A 20,334-nucleotide genomic window follows, 5' to 3' on the forward strand; every position below is an offset into this window, starting at 1 on the left:
GGGGGACAGTACGTAAAAGCCGGGCTTAAAACAGGTCTGTTACAGGCTTGACCTCACAGATTACAGGGCGTCTACTGTACGGATTACAGTGGCGGATATCCACTGACTACGGGTGCTCCTCCGACGTCTGGGAAGCCCGGGGTAGCGATGGATGGACCTTGTTAGCCGCCAAAGAAGCAAGCAGAGTGACGTACGTATTTCGGGGAGATATCTTTGCGATAGATAGAGGTTCACTCTTTGAACGAGAGTCTCTATAGCTACAAGTCATCTCGAGAATTGTCAATCTATAACCTGACATTATCCTGATACAGTAGAAACAGCCTGTCCCACTATCAGCAACTTCCATTCCTTGCAAACTTGGTCAAATCTCGCATCTCACTCACCAACAAATGCCAGATCTTGCATTTCACTCACGGTTCGCACTGTCCGGGATTTCCTCGGCATGCCCCACCACTCATCAACCGTCGCTCGTCAACGTGGCGGGATTGGCTGGAAGAGAAGACTTCCCTCTAAACGGTGGCGACGGCCAAGCCCGTCTTTTCTTCTCTTCTTGCGTGCTTCTCTTTGGTCTTGTTTCTTATTGCCGGCTCGGCCAATGGTTGGTGCCTGATAAGCAAACCCCTTCCCCCCGGCCTCTCGGGCTCTACGACCGAGCTAGCGAGCCTTGATGTTTTATCACGCACCTCAGCTCAACAGCGGTCAATTGGCTCAATGCTTGAGCAGAAGAAGCTGATACTGATGATCTACCCTCAGCTTAACCCAATTACCGCATACAACTGCCTTGCTTACTCTCAACCCATTCACTACGCTGTCGGCCTCGTTTCTTTTGCCGACAGCCAAGCTCGGGACGCCTCGTGGCCCTGACAAATGCAACCCACACTTTGGACCCTGGCTCATCTCAGATCATCTCGACCAACAGCTGCTAGATCTAGGCTGTGAGCCATTGGCCAAACAGAGGCCGTTGCTCAGTTGTCGTCATTGTCATGCACTCAACTTCATAGCCACGATATCCCATGTCAACCCTCAACTCCGGAGCCACCGCCTCTGTCCATATCCATCACTTGCTCCTCCCAACCTCCCAAGACGTGGAAATAACCAATCCATCGTCAAAAACATATCCATCACCACTCTTCCCCCTTGAAGCCTGATTCTCCGGCATCACATACCCCCTCTGGTTCGCCAACAATCTTATCCCGCTCCCAAGCACAACCTCGGTCGAGTAATGTGTATGCCCAAAAACCCAGATCCTAACACCGTCCCACGTTTGATCCATCAAGTCGGTCGCAAACGCGCATGTCCACGGGTTCCCGACGTGCTGCGGCCTCGACGTGCCCTCGACCCGCGGCGCGTGGTGCGTCGCCACTAGTATCTGTCTTGTGCTTGCCTGTGCGACTTGCTCACGAAGCCAGAGGTGCTCTGCTGCATGAAGGGTGTTGTGCTTCTCGACGCTCCACTCATTGATGTTTTTAAAGTCCTTGACCTTGGATTGCACAACATCATATGCCCTCTGTGGAATCGCAGACCACAGCGTGCAACCAAGTATCGTAATCTCAGACTTGGGATCATCCCATCTGGTCCTATGTAGCAGAACAACCCTGCCAGCCAGAGAAACCTCAGACATGAGACGTCTAGCCATGTCAACCCCAGCTTCGTAGTTCAGGCCGTAAAACTCGTGGTTGCCCAGCACCAAAAACACCCTCTCAAACCGAGAAGCCTGCTTCTCCATGAAACCTAGGTATCCATCGTAGTCGATCAACCGCCCTACGTCTCCCCCTAGGAGCAGATAAGGCGCTGTCGCGGGGAAGCTGTATGAGGAATACTGCTGCCCGAACTCGAGGTGCAGGTCAGAGAGGGTCTGTATCCAGGGCTGTGACTGCTCTCCCGAGGTCTCTCTCGGGAACGAGGCCATCCTGACACGAAGACGAGTCGACGAGGCGGTAACAGATGTTGTCGGTTTAGAAAAAGACCTTGACAATGGGTACTAACTGCGGGTCCTTTCGCGCCTTGACATCGCGTGCTACGGTTAACAAGAGGGCTTAAAAAAAAGTTAGCTATTACTTAGTTATTTTATAAATTATTACAAGTTTTTATATAATATTATATTAATCTAATTTTTAAGGAATAATCTTTTAAAAAGTTAGAAATTATTTAAAAACCTAGTATCTAGCCTTAATGCATTCGCTAAACAGGCGTCCATTGCAATTCCTCCCTACCACTGTGTGTAGTCCCTTTTCCACACCTCCGGTAAAAAAGAATTCCTTCTCTAAAGATTCATCCCCCACGGGTGACACTAAGAAAACTTTCCGTCCGTTCCTCAGCTCGGAAGCCATGATGGTCGCAACCAACTGACAATGCACTAACGGGTATCCAGAATCCTCCCAGTAGTGACCAACGGCTTTAAGGCGCGGCAGCAATACTTCTAGTAGATACTCCAAGGCGAGAGGATGCGGTGCGCGCATGGCTGCCATGAGAACCACGACGCTTATGCCAAGGCTGAGCGTGTTTCTGTAGACGCACTCCGCGGGGTCAAGTCCCTCTGCTATTCCTAGGATGGCTCGGAGACGGGGGTTGATCGGGTCCTTGCTTGTAGGTGCAGGTGTTTCGGTCAGGTCTGCGAGGGACGTCTCGTCGCAGAGTAGCTGGGCTAATTTGAAGTATGCCTGAGCCATGGCAGCTGAGTGTGAGGGGAAGTGGATGGACTCAACCCCATGCTTGGTGAGCAGGGTCCCTGGACTTGACCTTGCTGAAGATTGTTGGTCAGCAACCTTGTCCATCTTGGCGGAGTGTTCATTGAGTTGTCGACAAAGTTCTCCAAGCCTTTCGTAGATGCCTAGATTAGACGTTGGATTACTGGCTACACGAGACAGGAGAGCGTCTGGCGTTCCACGGACTGAACCAAACCAAACGGCCACCTTCTGCAATGCCGTTTTTGCATCCTCGTACCCCAACCTAATGCATTTTGTGAGCAGTAGACGGAAGCCCAGGCTCCAGCCCTGGGAGATGGCTGAGTAAATAGATTCCGTGTCTGCGCTAGAGTATGCCGCAAGTGTCTGGAGCTGCTTCCCCTTCTCGTGCTCCATGTCCAGGAGCAGAGGGAGACGGAAAAAGGACGCTCTCGATCTTAGAATGACCCACGTCCGAAGCAGCAGGCAGCCCTTTGAAGTGCTGCTAAGATCAATAGCATGAGCTAGCATCAAGGTATCAAGACCGGCAACGTGGTACCATTGTCCCTGGACGGTCCCGATTTCCATCTCGTAGTAGACCAAGACCATGATTATCGTGAGGGCGTCCTTGATGTTGAGACAATCAGTCCTCAGCTTCTCTATTGCTCGGGTGTATAGCAAGGCAGCATTCGCGAGGTGGCCCTTCTCATGTAGCAACGGCTTTGCTTGAGAAGATGTATTGGAATTGAACGACCGCAAGCGCGAGAGGTTAGCTGCTGAGAGCGCCAGAGTAGCGCAAGTGGCTGGATGGTCTATTCCCAGAAGAATGACCACTTGCTGCAGTGACTCTGGGAGAAGTTGGATCACGTGTGTCCTAAAATGAGCATAGTACTGGCGATGTTCGGAGTCATGACCGATATCTCCTCCACCTGAGGGAGAAGAGATCGGCCTGGCCGCGTGGTTCGCTGCGTGCCGGATGATCCCGCTGTGACCTATATCGTGGCACGAGCTTTTAGGGGTTGGCTGTGAATGAGTTGCCGAGGCTCTAGGAGAGAAAAGAACCTCTGCCTGGCATCCGGCAACGAGAGAAGTATCCAGTGTTGACTCATCTTGAGCCTGTCGTACATCAACGGTGGATGGACGGTTATGGCTTGCTGTTGGTGATGCAACCAAGCATCCGTCAGGGCTGGAAAGAGGTGGCGTTGCTTGGAAGTTCGGCTCATCCGTCCCGGCGGTGGTTACAAAGGCATCAATTTCCAAGATAGGGAAGGTCGGGGGTTGAGCTGAGTCTTCAATACTTCGTGAATCGAGTGCCGGGTATTCGATATCATCCAGCCACTGAGAAGTACTAGACTCCAGCATGGCTTCAATGGCTCCCCAAAGGCCTCGATCAGATGGACTTGTATGTGAGGCAGGAACGCTGCCTTCCGAAGACACGGCTGGTCTGCAAGTTTGGAAGAGCATTTCCCCTTCACCAGCTTCCGGCGAGAAGTCATGGCTTGCGTTAGAAGCGTTGTCGGACAATATCGGCATGGCCGGAGGCGGCAAGCCTCGACTGGGATTTTCCGTAGGACGTGGGCGATGCGTAACAATATCCGACGGCGCACTAACCTTTGCACGCCAGTTCACGCCTGTGTTTATCGGTTCAAGCTCGACAAAGCGGAGGTGTTGCATATATCCGCCGCATCGGCCTCCACGTTCTGTGCACTGGCGACAGGAGGGCCGCGTCTCATCACACTGAATTCGAAGCGTCAATGAGCCTTAAGGATGTTGAAACTAGATGGTCGAGGAAGCTGACCTTTCTCCGCTGCCGCTTACAGGAGACACAGCCGTTTCTACTGCGGACAATGTTCGTTTTCTTTCTTCGTGGCGGAACTGGCCCATACATGTTGGATCAACTTCGATGGATGTTGTCCGTTGAGTGAGCGAGGCAGCGTAGAGGCGACTTCCGCGGAGCAGAAAGCACTTCAGGTAGTTGAATGTTTAGTGAGACGGAGGAGATGTGAGTGAGCGTGGGGGGGTGTGGACGTGAAAGAGGAGAAAACCACCCCGGCGCAATTCCGTCAGAAATATTGGACCACTCGCATTCCGTCACGTGCAGGTTACCCGAAGAACATGGCTTCAATACCTACCTACTAAGCTTGGGTACACGGTACATGTTGAGGATAGACTTCAAACGCACATATACTTTAGGTCATTAGTTCTAGTTGCTAGAAGTCCTGGTTGTCTCATTTCATACACGATCTTCTAGCTCAGTTAACCCATCAAGGGCCGGACTTCAACTATGACAAAGAACACATTGTTAACACATCATAGCATCATATCCCAATGCTAACACAGTGGCCTTCTCATTCCATGCACATTGAATGCAATGCTGTTATTCAATTACGCCCAATACATAGATCTGTTGAATAAGTATATGGCTCGTTAGCTACAGGGCTATCTCGCATGTCATTCCGTGAGATAGATTGAGCCGGAGATCACTATACAGCACGCTCGAAACGACTAACAGCTCCCCCCAGGGCATCCCAAAGTAGTCCCGTAAAACGCAGTCCCTCCCACTTTAGCGATATTCAAGACAGCTGTCAGCAACCCTGCTAGAGACTCTCCCCCGATCATGCCCGCAGCCACAGCGAATCCAATGCGCCCAAAGCTGGCCGGGTTCCGCTTCTGCCACACGAAACCAACGGTACCACCGATAGCAATAGCCACGCCGTATCCAGTGATTGGGAGAATTCCAGCAATGCCTACCATCAGCATGTTCGGGATCCAGGCGCTGAGCGTAGTTCTGCCAGTTTTGGTAGCCCAGTGCCGAATGATGTGGACACCAATGGTAAACACACAAACACAGATTGTAAAGATCCAGGAGCTCCGGGGAATCAATATTTGAGGGCTGGTGATTGCCAGAGCGATGACTCGATACCCCTGTGCGGCTGGAGCGGCTAGGCCACAGGTTGCTGCTTGAGCCAGATCATTGATACACGGATACGCCTTGGCGAAGACGATGTACAGAGCAGGCGAGAGAAATATGGCAGGTATGATGCCCAGAAGTTGGCCGTAAAATTGGTATCGGGGAGGCGTGCCGGTGAAGTATCCCACCTTGAAGTCCGTTGTCAGCTCGCCAGCTTGCATAGCAGCCTGGCTGACGATGGCACCGGCCACGAGGCATCCGAAAGTAGCAGATGACGTGTTATCTGTGGTGCTGCGCAGAATACCGCCAATAACAAGTTGGGAGATATAAGCAGCAGGCCCAGCAGGAGCGATTGATGCTTGGCCAATGACCTGCACCACAAACAAGCCGAGAATTACGGCCAGAAGAAGAACGAGAACTGCAATGCCGCCATTCAGGTCCTGCAAATGATTCTGTTAGAGAATAACCACTCGAAAAATAGATAAAACTCTGCAACTCACGTAATGTAAAGTCATGATGAGACAAGCAAGAAGCGCACCGGCGGTCAGAGACGGCCAGAACTCCCACCACTTTGTCTTCTGTTGCGGGGTAGAGGGATCAGGGAGGGCTGGAGATCCGACGTGCTTCCCAGCTTGGCGTCCCAGAGTTTCACTCTCTCTGCCCCGGAGCAGAAGCACGACGCGGTTCCCTCCTTTGGCAGCATAAACCCAGATGAGCGTTGCAAGACGGACCCAACTTCTCCATTGGCACGCGATATCAGTGATGCTTGCGCAGAGCATGACAAACACTGAAGGCCACAGCATCCAATACCGAGGCGATGGGTTGTTGATGGGATCTTGAAGATTCAAAGACAGGTATGTCATAAGATCAGGCTCTTCAGGGTCGTAGGCGATGCCAGAGGCAATCCCCTTGGCCTCCAAGATAGGACCAATGACCCCCCATAGAACGACATAACCGAGCATCCAAGACAAAGCCAGGTTGAGTCCGATAATGATTCCATAGCCCATCATAGCGGGGCTCCAGTAGATCTGAACCCAGCCCCAGTTGGAAGCAAAGATGGCCCCCTTGGCGCCCCAGACATAGAACCACCAGGTAATGAACCAGTGAATCAGGATCCCGGGAGCATAGGACGACCCTACAATGTAGCAGAAGCACACCACAAAAGCGATCAGAAGAGCTTTAACTCCGCTGTTCCTGGCATTGTTGCCACTGAGGTGGAATTCGCGGATCGTCGTCGCAATCGCAAGTGCGGATGGAAACTTGAGCTGAAGATCTCTAGCAAGATCTAGAATGAAGAGCTTGTACATAGGAACCGCCATGACGGAGCCAAAGAGACCGGCTGAAGCGGTCAAGGCGGCTAGTTTTCCGTAGCTGTGAGATACCTCGTCGGGGAAAAAGTTGGACTGGAACATGGCTGGGACGGAGGTGATGAAGAGTGTGCTGAGACCACCAGTCGCCATGGCGATGGTCTGGATGATAGAGTGCTCCTGGGGACCAAAGCCGCCGCTGAGAAAGGGTACGGATGCCCTGATTAGAGCTTGAGAGATTGGGTAGCCAAGGAACGCCGCAAACATGTTGGCATCGTTGGCAATGCCGAGCTTGAGACCTGGCGTTTATGTTGGTAAAGTGTCACATTGTGTATGAGGAATCACGGAGCACATACCGAGGTAGACATTGCTCGCATTGACTAGAGCGCCCAGGGACCATCCAATGAGGACAGCACGAAGAGTTAAAGGGCTTGTCTCGATCGGCAAGTCTGGATGAGGCGGGAAAGGCCTGTAGTACTCTTCACCGTCAATCTCCCCAACAGCAAAGTCATGGGTGGAGTCTGGCTTCTCAGCGTCTACTGGAGACTGAGCAACTGCCTCCGAGGCCTTGACCTTCTCCATGGCCGGAATTGTTGAAAGATTGATTGAAATTTTCGAACCGGGGGTTGTCGGCACCTTAGAAACCCTTTTTGGCGCAACTCTGGTGGGGACCAGCGGAGGCTTCAACGAAGTAGTTTATATAGGCACATCACACTTGGTCGCCTGATGATAGAAATGGATTGGTGATAGAGAGTCTCTCGAGGCTTAAGCCAGCTCGGCAATCGCTCAGCAAGCTACCAATCACCAAAACCTCAGCCAGCGATATCCGAGACAGGGGGCAAAAGGCGAACCAACCCCCAGGCAAACTCCACACTTTTTAGTCTGTTGAAGTTATTCCACATGTGGCCAAGTGAGATAAAGACGCGGCACATAATAGGGTAACCGCATCCACGCACTCAATAAGGACTAGAGTCTCCCCACAGGATAGCAATGGCTATCCCTTTCAAGATAGTACTCGCTTGATAGTACAGAATCATAACGTGATAGATAGATAAGTGCGAACCAACTAACGGAACCTGTTCTTCCCCGCAAACCCAATCGAAACATCAGGGAGGTCCCCCGGGTTTACAGGTTGCAAGGATTAGAAATGTTATTCAGAGACTAACATATACGTACATATACCTCCTTTTCATAGTACATGCGCAGGTAGGCTTTGTACCCCTATTTTCTTGCCACTGATCTTCAAGTTCCCTGTTAAGAAATGGGCAAATCATAGCTTCAAGAAAAGATACGTACTGGCTATCATAACCTCCAGGGCTATCAGGTCTAGAATCCGCAGGCTAATGGAGAAGAAAGCCACTTTTCAACAATTCTAATCCTTGAGACCTGTACCTGGTGGGCAGGATGCAAGCACCCACCCGCTCGATGTTGGATCTCTGCAGGAAACTGTAGCCTTCGCTTTCGATGTCCACAGCTGTTGGTCTCAATGACACCTCCAAAGGAAGCCGTCATCGACCCCTATAGCAAGGCGTCAAAATCTAATACCGTAAAATACCGTAGCTTAAATATCATTAACCATTCTGGCGGCAGCCATAAGATGTTTGTGAAAAAGGTAAATCTTTTGATAGAAAGAGCATACTTGAAAGGCGGCCAAGTGATACAAGACGAATGGCCATTCGACTCGTCTAATCACATTGTTGAAATAGGCACTGCCATTCCCTCATAGGCTCTACAGCTGATCACTCTGTCTACACGTTTATTCCCCTGCTCCGAAGTTGAGCACACGACATCGCCCATGTAAATGCGGCACAGATAGCTGTCGCCGAAGAGGCCAAAGCCCATATACCGTAGCAGCTCCACTCATGACACTGACTTGACCTTGTAGTATCAAGTGCCCACTCGTAGAGGAACGAGTACAGCCAGCCCCAGACCGCAATGGCGGGGGCTGGAGAGAGGCTAATCCAGCTGCAGATGATGGAAAAGCTCTCCGGGCCCCATGCCTGAGCGACGACAGGCATGGCAGCAGAATTGCAGCCATATCCAAGTCCCAGCAAGGCACTACAGAGATGAAGAGCAATGTTTGAGTACTGCGACCGAGCTAGCGGTGTGGCGAGAAGCAGGTATCCAATCGAGACGAGGATTGCGGGAACGACGAGAACGATGAACCTCGTCCGATAGACTGAGGTCTGGCCGAGAGGCAGTTCCGGAGCTGGAGCCACACGGTCAGAGATGACGCCTAGTGTAAGGCGTGCCACGGTGGCCACGGTGGACAAGATGGTGATTTGCTGGACAACTTTAGAACCTTGGTCAGTCGAGTCGTCGCTCATGGCCGCAGTGATGGTCCCGAGCTATAGTCAACCGGTCAGTCCATTGACAAGTGTCAAGATGGTTGAGCACATCAGCCACACGTACGTTATTTAGGTAGACTGCGATGGTGCCTGGGAGAAGGGCCATTCCACCCATGAACCACCACAACGCTTGGTCCCGGAAGAGAGGGTTTTCGCCCTCTTCGCATGCTTGCTGCCCGGAGTTCGAGGCATCACTGCTCGCTGACGTCGAAGCGTCCCCTTCGTCGATGGTTCCATAAGTCGCCGCCGCTTGGTGCTTGGGGATGAGATGATCGGTTTGGTCACTGTCCTCTACTTGAATGATGAGAACCGGAGACATGGCGACCTCCTTCTGGACAACGACTAGTCCAACGGCGCTGATTAGCCCAACAGCCATCGCCAGCGAGGATAATAGAACAAGGAACCTTCCCGCATCTAGATAGGGAGCAGAGCCAGGGTCTTGGTTCGTCATGAAAAGGTGAGAGGCCATCTGGCTGAGTGCAATGCCGCCCACGCCAACAGCTGTCGCTGGAACAGACATCAACATGCCCTTGTAGCGGCTCTGTAGCAAGTTCTTGGCACAGGCATCAAGAGCACTGAGCTGGATTGAACTGGTTCCGCTCCCAATCATGAAGTGGGCAAACAGAACCTTCCAGAACGAGGATCCGACTGCCTCAACGTTGGGGCGATGGGAAACGAAGAATACCGACGCCGTCAGAAGATACCCTCCGCCTAGCAGGCCTCCACAGATCAGAGACAAGACCCGCGGCGATAGTTGCCGACACAAGTAGCCGCCGACGGGAGATGTGAGATATGCAGAGAGCATCGCAACTGTAATGACAGCATTGAGCTGAGCCTGCGTGTACCCGATGTCTAAAATCAGACGTGGACCGTAGATAGGGATCGTTGACATGCATCCGGCGATAAGACTTGGGCATGTCAATATGTGCTGGAGCATGTATTGGGATGAGGGCTTACGAGTTGAGTATTGAACAGGTAAAGCTCACGGTCTGAAGAAGTTGGATGGAAGCCATGGCGGGTGAAATGACAGCGACGATGCCTCCTAGCTCTTCTCCAATTCCTAGTCTGAGCATTCGGTAGATAAGTAAGTCCTAGTTGAGTAGGGAAAGAAAGTCGATAACACTTGCCGGTCATTTAAAGGATGTAGCAGTAACTGGGTTCGCACATCAATCTCGCTGGCGCGCAAACTCGAGAAAACGGCAGTTCAGCAACAGTCAGCACGAGCCAGCTATCGTAAGAGTGCGGAATCTCTTACTCGCCTCACCTATTCCAAAAATCCTCTTTACCAAGATCGGCCTGTTTCGTGTCTTGGTCTTGTGCATCGTCTTGCCTAATCCAGTCATCGGGTCCGGAGGACCGGGGTGTAGCCCGATTCCGTGGGCCGGGTACAGGAGCGGAGAAGCTCGGAGACAGGTAGAAATATCTTTGAGAGCTAAAGATGGCAAACAATGATCAATGGGTCCAATATTGAGTGGCAGCAACGGAATCACTGTCGATTCCGTTCCCTTGTCGAGACTCATCGAAGGAACCGGCATGTGTTATGCGATACTATCAACCTTGTGTAATCGTGTTGGGAGATCTGACTTTAGAGAAATCTATTATCATCGTAGGACGCCCCTACAGCTGTCCAGTCCAGTTACCGGTGCCTCCTGTTGGACAAGATCAACCAAGCCATCAAAACACAGACGATAGACATTCCTACTGCCAGGGCACAGATTATGGCCCACGATGTATAGCATAACGCGCCAACACAGAATCCGGCCGTTCCACCGCCCCTCTCCATTCCATACTGGTAAGCCACCGAATACAGGTAACCGAATGCCCCAATTCCCATTGCCGGTGCCAGGGATATGATGCCCCATGCAAGGGGAAACTGTGCTGTTCCCCAGATCGAGAGTGTGACTGAGAGGAGTGACAGGCTGCTAGCGTAGCTTAGACCAACCGAAGCAGACGTCAGAGATATGACTTTGGGGAACCTGGCCACCATCGTCCCAAGTGTCAAGAAGCCGAGGACATCAACTGCTGCCGGAGCTAGAAATAGGACGAAGGGAGAGGAGACCAGATTGTATTTCTGCTCTTCGGCCGTCGAGCTACTTTCCCTCTGGAGGCAATCTGATAAAGCACCAGCGCTTAACCGTGCAACAGTTGACACGATGGCGAGAAGAGCAACATGGTGTGATATTTGGTTCGCAACAGAGTCAGTGCCTGTTATGGATTGGAGAAGTGTCCCTAGCTGTAATGAACGCACACAACATGTCAGTTTTGTTCCACTCTTCAGCAGATGAAACTTTGCGAGGCAACTCACATTCAAGTTGTACACCTCAGTCGGGCCTACGATGAGAAGGTTGGCGACCGAAAGCCACCATAGCAAGGGGTCCTTCAGCAAAGCTGTGGGGGAGCAAGTACCCCGGCCTGGTGCTGGCATGTTTCCTTCAAGCTGCTGCGGTTCAATAGCTCCATAGGTCGCAGTTTGTCTCTCCTCAGAGTTCTGGAGATGCCCTCGAATGTCCAACACTTCATTGGGCGGCTTCAGACCCCAAGCTCCTAGCATTCCGGTGGAAAACAGCGCGATGGCGAGAAATGCAGAGAAACTGGCCAGGTCTATGTCCTTGTTGGGAAGACAAAAGAGCCGAACTGCCACTTGGCTCTCGAGTATCCCGCTGAGACCGAAACAAGCGATCGGCACAGCGCTCAGAAACCCCTTGTAAGGTGACTTCTCAAGCGTCTCCGTGCATGCAATGATTGAACTCATCAGAACAGAGCTCGTAGCAGCGCCGATGCATGTATACGCTAGCAACAGAGTGAGAAAGGCTGGTCTTGAATGGTCAAGAGTAGATGTGTGGTGGGTTGTGAACATTGATGCAATCGCCAGGTAGCTGGTCCCAAACAAGATACCGGCAATGAAGGAGAGCAGACGTGGCGATGTGAGCTGGCAGATGCGTCCCCATACAGGAATCAAGATGTACAGAGACATCATGGCCGTAGTTGAGATGATGTTGACATGGTATTGATCCAAATGCAAGTCTCGGATAAAACGAGGTCCATACAAGGAGTAGACATTAAGACTACCTCCTAGTAACCTGGAAAGGCGTTACGATATGTCATTCATATCTCAGGTTCGCTAACTTACGTGTTCAGAATGCAGCAAGATATGCATACGACTCTCGACCGCGATCCAGGTTTTGCGATATGGGAGTTTGCTTCACCATCAGTCCCAGTAGGACGCTGCCCTCTCATGGTGATAGTTGTCTGGATATCCAAACTGTTGAGTTGAATTCGTGCCTCGTCAGTGCGGGAGCAGCACCACCATGATGAGACACAACCGCTTATTCATTAAGACATTCCCTTATAGCAACACTATCCAGGGCCGTCCATTCCGATCGTTTAGGTCTTGGTAGGGAGTCCCATGGATGAATCAGTTACGTGGCAGGGATCTGGCCGTCCACTAAACCAATTCAAGTGAACGGATACGGGCGGCCTACGACGCCAACGCTACAGCAATTTGGTGGATACACCTGATTTTCGGGCTCAGCTGATCCTGCTTCTGTGTCACAGCTCGTTGCCCGAAGTCGTTGGCCTTTGGCCGGGCTAGGGCCGGAGGGCCTGTGTGGTACGGAGGCTATGTGCTATCTCCAGGCAGTTACTCAGTTTCCTGTGAAGTCTTTCAGTTCATTTTGCAATCAGATAAACTTCATCGGCAGAAGATGGAGAGTCTCATCAGTCATGGTGTCATTCCAGCCTCCAAGGTGCTCAGATGTGTAGAGATGCACGTCACCGGCGAGCCTGCCCGGATCGTCTACCATGGGTACCCTCATCTTTCCGGGACTCTTCTCGAGCAGCGAGAGCAAGCACTCAGAGAGCATGACGACTACCGGAAGAGGCTCTTGCTCGAGCCTCGTGGACACAAGGACATGTACGGCGCGATTATCCGCCGTGATACCGAGTTGATCAGATCCGGAGACGCCCACATCGGAGTCCTTTTCTGCCATAGCTATGGGTACTCCCCTATGTGTGGCCATGCGACCATTGCACTTGCAAGATTTCTCGTTGACACGCAAGACACTTCCATCTTTCCGAACAGACACAAGTTGACTGTCGATGAAAACGAAAAGGCCGTCCATATCAAGCTACATGCTCCATGTGGCGTAGTGACAGTCATTGTACCGGTAACCGACGACTCTCGATGCGATCAAAGTCGTCCTATACGATTCCTATCAACTCCAGCGTACCCAGTCTGTCTCGGCCTGGAAGTGCCCATCCCTGCTCACTGTCGCTGGCCACAACTTGGAGAGAGATCCTCGGTTGTGTTGGATATCGGCTACGGAGGTGCCTACTTCCTCGTCATCGACTTGAGAGAACTCGGATTTGGTGCAGGATTGAAGGGCATCAGCCTGGATGACGCTGTTTCATGTGTCAAGAAAATTGGCGATGTCTTTGGCTCCAACGAAGTAATCATACACCAGTCTGGAATGCCGGCACACATGGCGCGTGTGGCCTACTACGCGGTTCTTTTAGAAGATCCTTCAACTGGAGTTCGTCCCGCCGGCATTCTTGAGACAGGATCAGGCATGTGCATATTTGGAGATGGCCAGGTCGACAGGTCTCCAACGGGGTCCGGAACGAGTGCTCGAATGGCATTGGCCTACGCAAGGGGTGCAAGGGGTGTCGGGCAGACTTGTGCATACAACTCGCTCACGTCAAATCACTTTGAATCAGGTGCTTTTACGGCAACAATTGTCAAAGAGGTTCCATGGAACGGACCAAATGGGTTTGACAAGGCAGTGGTTGTGGAGGTTGGCGGGCAGGCGTTTTACACCGGCTTTTCTACCTACTTTGTCGAGGACGGAGACAAAATAGGGGACAGCGGGTTTCTATTCAAGGAGTTTACAGCCAAGAAACCCTCCTAGGTACAGAATAGCAGATACGTCCAAGCTATAATAGGATCGGCCAATGTCTCAACCATGCAACCATTCAGTAAGGTGCCAAGATGCAGCTGCAGGATCATCTCCCGGCACCATGTGCCCGGCGTTCTCGAAGGTGATGAACTTGAGGTTTGTGGAATTCTTGACAGCTCCACGAGACACCCCGTGGATGGGGTTAGCCAGAGTCCATTCCCTCCATTCTTGTTGTCTGTAGTCGACCTGGCCTCTCCAGGGGACTTTGTCAAACACACGGATCTGGCCGGGAGTCAAGCTATGTAGTTGAAAGTTAGACTCTAGGACGTGTTCGAAGAAGTCAAGGGGTGTTTGTGTGCAGATGAAATGGTTACAACTCACGTCAGGGCATCCAAATGGCCGTTGAGCACCAGAACTCTGACTTTTCCCGAGTCTAATAGTGCGCTGAGCTTCAAAATGACCGATTGACCAAATGCACCACTCTCCATGAACGCATACGCGATGTCGGTGTTTACAGGCGTCCAATCACGACCTCTCACGCCGAGGGCTGACTGAACAGCTGGGTCGTTGAAGAAGTTGACGGAAGATGCCCAAGCATTAATGCATAGCTCTTCTGGGTTCTCGCATGGCTGTGCAACTGAGAAGGCCATGGTCAGAGTAGTTGTACGAACGAAGAGGCCAAATTCAAAACTTACTATTGTACATGTTGCGGTCTCCGAGAGGTATCTCATCGGCAATCTCGCGTGCGCAGAAGTTTGAAGCGTCTTTGCACACGGCAACTTTACCTGTGGTCTCACAAAGAGACCCGTAGTACTCGCAAGTAGGACCCCGTTCTTGAATCAGGGAGCAAATTGACGCGTTGAAACCGTAGCCGAGCTTCGTCATGGCACCGCTCGGTGTGCATCCAAACTCATAGTTGGATGTTGAGAGATCTCCGCCCATAGTGCCAACCACAGCATTGACAAGAATGATGGATCCGAGCGGATTGGGGACTCCTAGAGGAGATTGCACTTCAGCCAGGTCGAGAAGTTGATGCATGAATGCAGGAGCCCATCGTCCTCCGTAAGACTCTGCAGCGATGTGCAGCTCATTCTTGGACAAACCGGGGAATTCTTGGTGAATAAACAGGTGCATAAACTCGACAAAGTCTTCAGTGGCCTGTTCTAAAGTTACGACTTGATGCCTTTCTTCCAGGCTTGCCAAGGAGAAACCGGCCCCTGCAGGTTGACTATCGAAAGCGGCGTTAAATCTGAATCTTACGGGTAGCTTTCAAACTCTCACATACTCTAGAATCAACAAATTGGCGTTTCGAGCCCAGTGATAAGGGTTGTGGAAGGTTGAGTTGTCAGTAGTATTAACCCAGCAGGGGCCGACTTCGCTGATGGCAGCGAAAGTGCTGGCAGCTCCTGGTCCGCTGGGAGTTTTTCAGTGTCATTCCCAAGTCTCGTGAGATTATTTCATGGCTTACCCACTGAGCCAAACGATGAGCGGATCATTGGCGGGTTCCGATGCACTCTCAAACAACCCTTTCCATCCAAGATTAGTTGCCTATGACGCTTATTGCAGAGTTGGATCATACAATAAAAGAGCTCCTTGTTATCTGAAATCTCGATTGAGCCGGCATGGCTCCGAACACCAGCAGGACAAAACGAGGCATCTAGTTCATGTCGGAGGACCGAGTTGCTCTGGCTTGATGGCTGAAACGACTTTTGCGACGCCTGCAAGACTGTCTGCGCAGTGAGACCGAAGAGGGGAAGTCTAACCATGTCGACTCTAATGTTCTGTTTGGTGCTGCAAAACTTGTGATTCCTTCATCTGAAATACTCGAAGTTATACTCGGCAGTGTTAGTGAGTTTATTACCGCTGACACCGGAGCCTCCACTCCTGGGGCAAGATCCTAGACATACCCGGGGGATCCGATGACCGGATATGGTAAGACTCGGAGCTGAGCATCTCATCAGTGCACAAGGACCTCCAAGCAAGTACCCCAAGGGGTCACCAACCAATCAAAGGTATCCATTAAGGAGATACATCATCCTTCCCTCACTTATGCCTCGGGAGTAAGTATCGTGATCATAAGGTTTAAACACGAAGACCCCTCGCTCCGCGGACTAACTATTAGAGGGATAACACTGGGGCAAAGTACGGCTTGGAGGTCCTTGTGCACTGTTGGGATGGTCCCAGTCGAGGCTGGATGATGCTACGGACGCCATCAAGTCAATCTATCACAGCATACAATCTTTCCTACTTTCTACTCCACGCAGTTGATTTCGCAATGATAAGTCACACACTTCCCTTCACATCAATGACATCACAGCCCAATTTTGACGCAGCAAGTCGATTATCATGTTCTAGCCGAGTGAGCGGCCTTCCAAGTTCTGGTTGCCACATTCGTCACCCAACCGTGGAACCTGCTTCATCACAATCTCTGAATATTAAGCAGAAATGACAGAGAGTCCACCCTTTATCCACTGATCTACGAGATAGAGGGCAGCCTCGGGAGCGTCCGCATTCACTGTATGCCCCGATTCATCAATCTCGGCGAACCAAAGCTTGTCATAGCCTTTCAGATATCCTCCCTTTGTTAAGGAACTGTCTCCCTCGAGGCGATAGAACCAGTCTTTGTGTGGAGCTGCTCGAAAGGCAGCTTGTCCAAACCATTTAAAGGCATTTGCAGCTCTCTCCGTCCCTATAAGAGGTCTGTGATAATGGGCACCGTCAGCATATAAACCTGACAGGATGTTGGATCGGGTTCCACTCACGTATCTGGATCGTACCGGCCACTAACTATCAGGATTCGCGAACGCGTTTCGTCGAGCAAATATGTGTACCGAGTCAAGTTGGATCGCATGAGCGTATCAGCAAATTGATGGTTTATACTCATGTCAACACCAATCAACTCAATTGGGTCCTTTTCTCTCAGGCCTAGAACTCGTTGAATCGCGGGATTATTCATGTATTTCTCGACGGCTCCGGCCAATGGAGAGCACGTCGGAAAGCTCTCGCATGGTTTCTTAACTACTAGCAGTGTTAGAGACCGAGACACAGAAGGGTTCCATGCTTACCATTGACGAGATTATGCTTTGGAGGGAACCAAGCCGCCATAATAGGGCCACAAGCCTCCATTGCCTTGTCACAGCTCTCCTTCGTCTCGGCAAGGCGGCACTGAAGTACCTCAGTCTCGCATTGCGGCACAGCTGCACCTAAACTCGCACATTCCGTGACATTTAGATACACCTCTTCTCCTGCACATAGAGTATCATAGTACGAAGGTGCCGAGAAGCCCATATCGATGAAGGGGCTGATCATGACGGTGCTTTTCACATCCACGGGCACGTGAGGGCCTCCGAGATTGTCGTCGAGAAGAAAGGCTGTCACGACAGGAGCCAGGAAGCCGCCCCAGGATTCTCCGATGACGTGAAACTCACGATTTCCGAGTTCAGGAAATATCTCTGTAGAAAACTTGTGGAGAAAGACCTTGACATCTGAAGCGACCTCGTGAGCAGTTGTCGGCTGAAAATCCACACCTTCAGGGGTTTTGGAAAAGCCGCTACCCGCAACTTCACTTTTCAAATCGTTAGTCAAAAAGCCAGATTTAACCTTTCAGATGCACTTTGAACGTACTCAACAAAAATTACATTGTAGTTCCGAGTCCAGGAGAAGGGGTTGAATGTTGTGTCGTTGCCGTGCTTGTTGATGAGGCAGGGGCCTACACCAGTGAGCATGGGCTGGGCTGAGGCTTCAGCAGGGCCTCTTGAAGGATCGTCAGTGATGTTTCTACATTTGTTGTTCTCTGGAATGTCAAAGACCTCTTACCCTGTCAGATAGAGAATCGTCGGTGCTCGTTCCGGATATCTCTGGCTTTCAAAGTACCCTGAATTTCATGAGCTTCAGCGTCGACCGAAAATCAAAGCAGGGCATCCAATCAAACGTACAGTAGAAGAGGCTATTTCCATTAGTCACTGGGACTTTGCCCGTCCACTGCCGACTGCGGGCATCACAAAGGCTGTCGTTCTGCTGGACTTTGGTGAACTGGGTTGGTGGCGAAAGGAAAAGCTGGTCCTTGACACTCGGTATCAATGCAGCTGAGACAGTGCCAAGGGCGACTTGGACGGAAAACGCGATCTTACAAAGGGACCACATTCTGATTGAGAAATTGTGTGACCTCTAGCCGTGGTTGGTTTGAGAGGGTTGTATAACTGTATTTGAGGGCATGCCTCCTACCCTACAGACCTAGTAAGAGCATCCCAGGACCCAGTCATGATCGATAAGAACCCCTGGCGCCATGTCCTGATTCTCGCCACCTCTTCCGCGCACTGCATTGGGAATAGAGCGGGTCCACCGTATGCCTGGTCACAAACCGGCCGGCACGGGCTAGGATCTCGGTCCTACACGCTTGGTTGGAAACTTGACTGGATTTAAATGACTTCATTGACCCTGAAGAGCTGGGCTGCCCAAGCTGATCAGGGCAGCTCATTCAAACCATGAAAGCCGTTCATCTCATAACTAGTATCTGGCTCGCATGCTGCAGTCCCTTTGGCGTGCGAGGCGAATACGTGACAATCCCCTCTACCTTGTCACCCAACTACGCTATTCGCGCCAAGGATCTTACTGGCCAAGTATGTGACTCGGGGTCTAACAACACCGTTGGTTGGGCTGACCTGGGCTCCCATCACCTGTTCTACTGTAAGTCCCGCTCTGGCTGGCCCTATATGCACTATCGGTAACCTATGTGAAGGGTTTCATCAGGCTCGAACTCAACACTTGAGCAAACCTCTCGTACTCTGGCTACAAGGAGGCCCCGGAAACTCTGGATTCTTTGGGAACTTTCTCGAACATGGTCCTTGCCGCCTTGAAGGAACCCCAGCTGAGGCCGTTCGCCATGAGCACCCCTGGACGGAGCTTTTCAATGTCATATACGTCGATCAGCCTGTCAATGTCGGCTTCTCGTACTCCGATGACAGCAGCGGTGTAAACCGTGCAGAAGCTGCAGCTATCGAGCTGGTCGATTTCATGCGTGTTTTCTACGAAGGATACCCAGGCATGAGAGATGTGCCTTTGTTCATCGCCGGAGAGTCATACGGTGGACGTTATGTGCCCATGACAGCGGCAGCCTTGATTGAATTCAACAAGTTCCAGCCTCGACCAGGGGATGCTATTCCGCTCAAGGGCATCATGGTCGGTAACGGATATACTTCTCCAGCAGACGTCTATTCTTCAGGCTACGAACTGGGCTGCTTTCCATTCAAGGGCTTTCGGAACTACTTCAATTCTTCCGAATGCGCTCGCTTCTCCACCACTCTACCAGAATGCCTTGACCTCCTCCGAGCCTGTGAAGCTCTACCGGGCAGTGCCATCTGTTATCGGTCGGCCGAGTTCTGTCTGGGCGAGTTCGAGTTCGAGAAGCTTCGCCCTCAGCACTCTTGGGACCGCCGTAAATACTGTGATCCACCCGAGAAGTGTATAGAGACTTCCCGGGCAGTTACAGCCTGGATGAATACGCCAGAGACCTGGGAACTGCTTGAGATCGAATCACAGACCAACAAGGTTCGGCCTGTTGGGGTGGCCAATGGCACTGTCAGCGAGCAATTTATCCAATCCGGCGACATTGGGGAATCGACGGTCACTGCTCTCGAGAGAATTCTACAATACGCCTCTGAGGAGAGGGCTCGCGGCTCCGGTCGAGATATTGACGTTCTGTACTACAACGGCGTGACGGATATCCTGTGCACCTCTGTGGGAACTCGGAGGACGCTAGAGAACCTGAAGTGGCCTGGCGAAGGCCTCTATCGTGCGAGCCCTTGGGAAACTCTCTCGTGGAAGACAGTGGAAGGGGTCTCTGCCGGCCAACTGAAGCGCGCGGACGGGCTGTGGTACGCGGAGCTTGAGAATGCTGGGCACTTGGTGAGTTATTGCAACATCTCTTCCGCCAGACGGCTCCTACTAACTGCTATACTCTCTCAACTAGGTTCCGACTGACCAACCTATCGTGATTCTCAAACTCCTCTCGTCATGGCTGGGGAAAAGCCTTTTCTCAGAGCGAGTCGGTAACAATGATGAGCTATAGAAATACCTGCAAGGTGTTTAGGTGGCTAAATAAACCAACGGCGCTGCAGAGGCTAAGAATAAGCTAGTCAGGCTGGGGAGAGCGGACAAGGTCTAGGGCCCAGGGAGCACTGGATGTCACCGCGCTTGGCACGTATTATCCGA

The 20,334-nt window shown here is 51.6% G+C and overlaps 6 protein-coding genes across 6 annotated transcripts; 2 read left to right on the plus strand and 4 right to left on the minus strand.

Moving 5' to 3' along the window:
• Nucleotides 1-1,057: 1,057 nt before the first annotated feature.
• Nucleotides 1,058-7,463, minus strand: MRS44_000217 (uncharacterized protein; the record flags this gene model as incomplete). The annotated part of the gene is made up of 6 exons (XM_046282186.2): nt 1,058-1,967; nt 2,362-4,400; nt 4,482-4,628; nt 5,226-6,014; nt 6,075-7,180; nt 7,238-7,463. 6 exons carry the CDS (start codon nt 7,461-7,463, stop codon nt 1,058-1,060), a joined length of 5,217 nt encoding a protein of 1,738 aa, XP_046129659.2.
• A 1,166-nt stretch (nt 7,464-8,629) lies between these two features.
• Nucleotides 8,630-12,466, minus strand: MRS44_000218 (uncharacterized protein; the record flags this gene model as incomplete). Its single annotated transcript, XM_046282185.2, has 7 exons — nt 8,630-9,229; nt 9,294-10,137; nt 10,187-10,294; nt 10,494-10,652; nt 10,957-11,462; nt 11,535-12,309; nt 12,360-12,466. The coding sequence occupies 7 exons, from the start codon at nt 12,464-12,466 to the stop codon at nt 8,630-8,632; spliced, it is 3,099 nt and encodes a 1,032-aa protein (XP_046129658.2).
• A 467-nt stretch (nt 12,467-12,933) lies between these two features.
• Nucleotides 12,934-14,136, plus strand: MRS44_000219 (uncharacterized protein; the record flags this gene model as incomplete). Its single annotated transcript, XM_046276904.2, has 1 exon — nt 12,934-14,136. The coding sequence occupies one exon, from the start codon at nt 12,934-12,936 to the stop codon at nt 14,134-14,136; it is 1,203 nt and encodes a 400-aa protein (XP_046129656.2).
• A 48-nt stretch (nt 14,137-14,184) lies between these two features.
• Nucleotides 14,185-15,890, minus strand: MRS44_000220 (uncharacterized protein; the record flags this gene model as incomplete). The annotated part of the gene is made up of 6 exons (XM_046282184.2): nt 14,185-14,422; nt 14,506-14,761; nt 14,820-15,352; nt 15,410-15,538; nt 15,593-15,650; nt 15,704-15,890. 6 exons carry the CDS (start codon nt 15,888-15,890, stop codon nt 14,185-14,187), a joined length of 1,401 nt encoding a protein of 466 aa, XP_046129655.2.
• Nucleotides 15,891-16,559: 669 nt separating this feature from the next.
• MRS44_000221 (uncharacterized protein) lies at nt 16,560-18,267 on the minus strand (the record flags this gene model as incomplete). The annotated part of the gene is made up of 6 exons (XM_046274021.2): nt 16,560-16,824; nt 16,887-17,142; nt 17,190-17,689; nt 17,749-17,877; nt 17,941-17,998; nt 18,060-18,267. The coding sequence occupies 6 exons, from the start codon at nt 18,265-18,267 to the stop codon at nt 16,560-16,562; spliced, it is 1,416 nt and encodes a 471-aa protein (XP_046129654.2).
• A 341-nt stretch (nt 18,268-18,608) lies between these two features.
• MRS44_000222 (uncharacterized protein) lies at nt 18,609-20,191 on the plus strand (the record flags this gene model as incomplete). The annotated part of the gene is made up of 3 exons (XM_046282183.2): nt 18,609-18,810; nt 18,863-20,028; nt 20,093-20,191. The coding sequence occupies 3 exons, from the start codon at nt 18,609-18,611 to the stop codon at nt 20,189-20,191; spliced, it is 1,467 nt and encodes a 488-aa protein (XP_046129653.2).
• Nucleotides 20,192-20,334: the final 143 nt, after the last annotated feature.

The sequence above is a fragment of the Fusarium solani genome (genome assembly GCF_023522795.1).
Source record: "Fusarium solani strain SB1 chromosome Unknown bctg00000000, whole genome shotgun sequence".
Lineage (NCBI taxonomy): Eukaryota > Fungi > Ascomycota > Sordariomycetes > Hypocreales > Nectriaceae > Fusarium > Fusarium solani.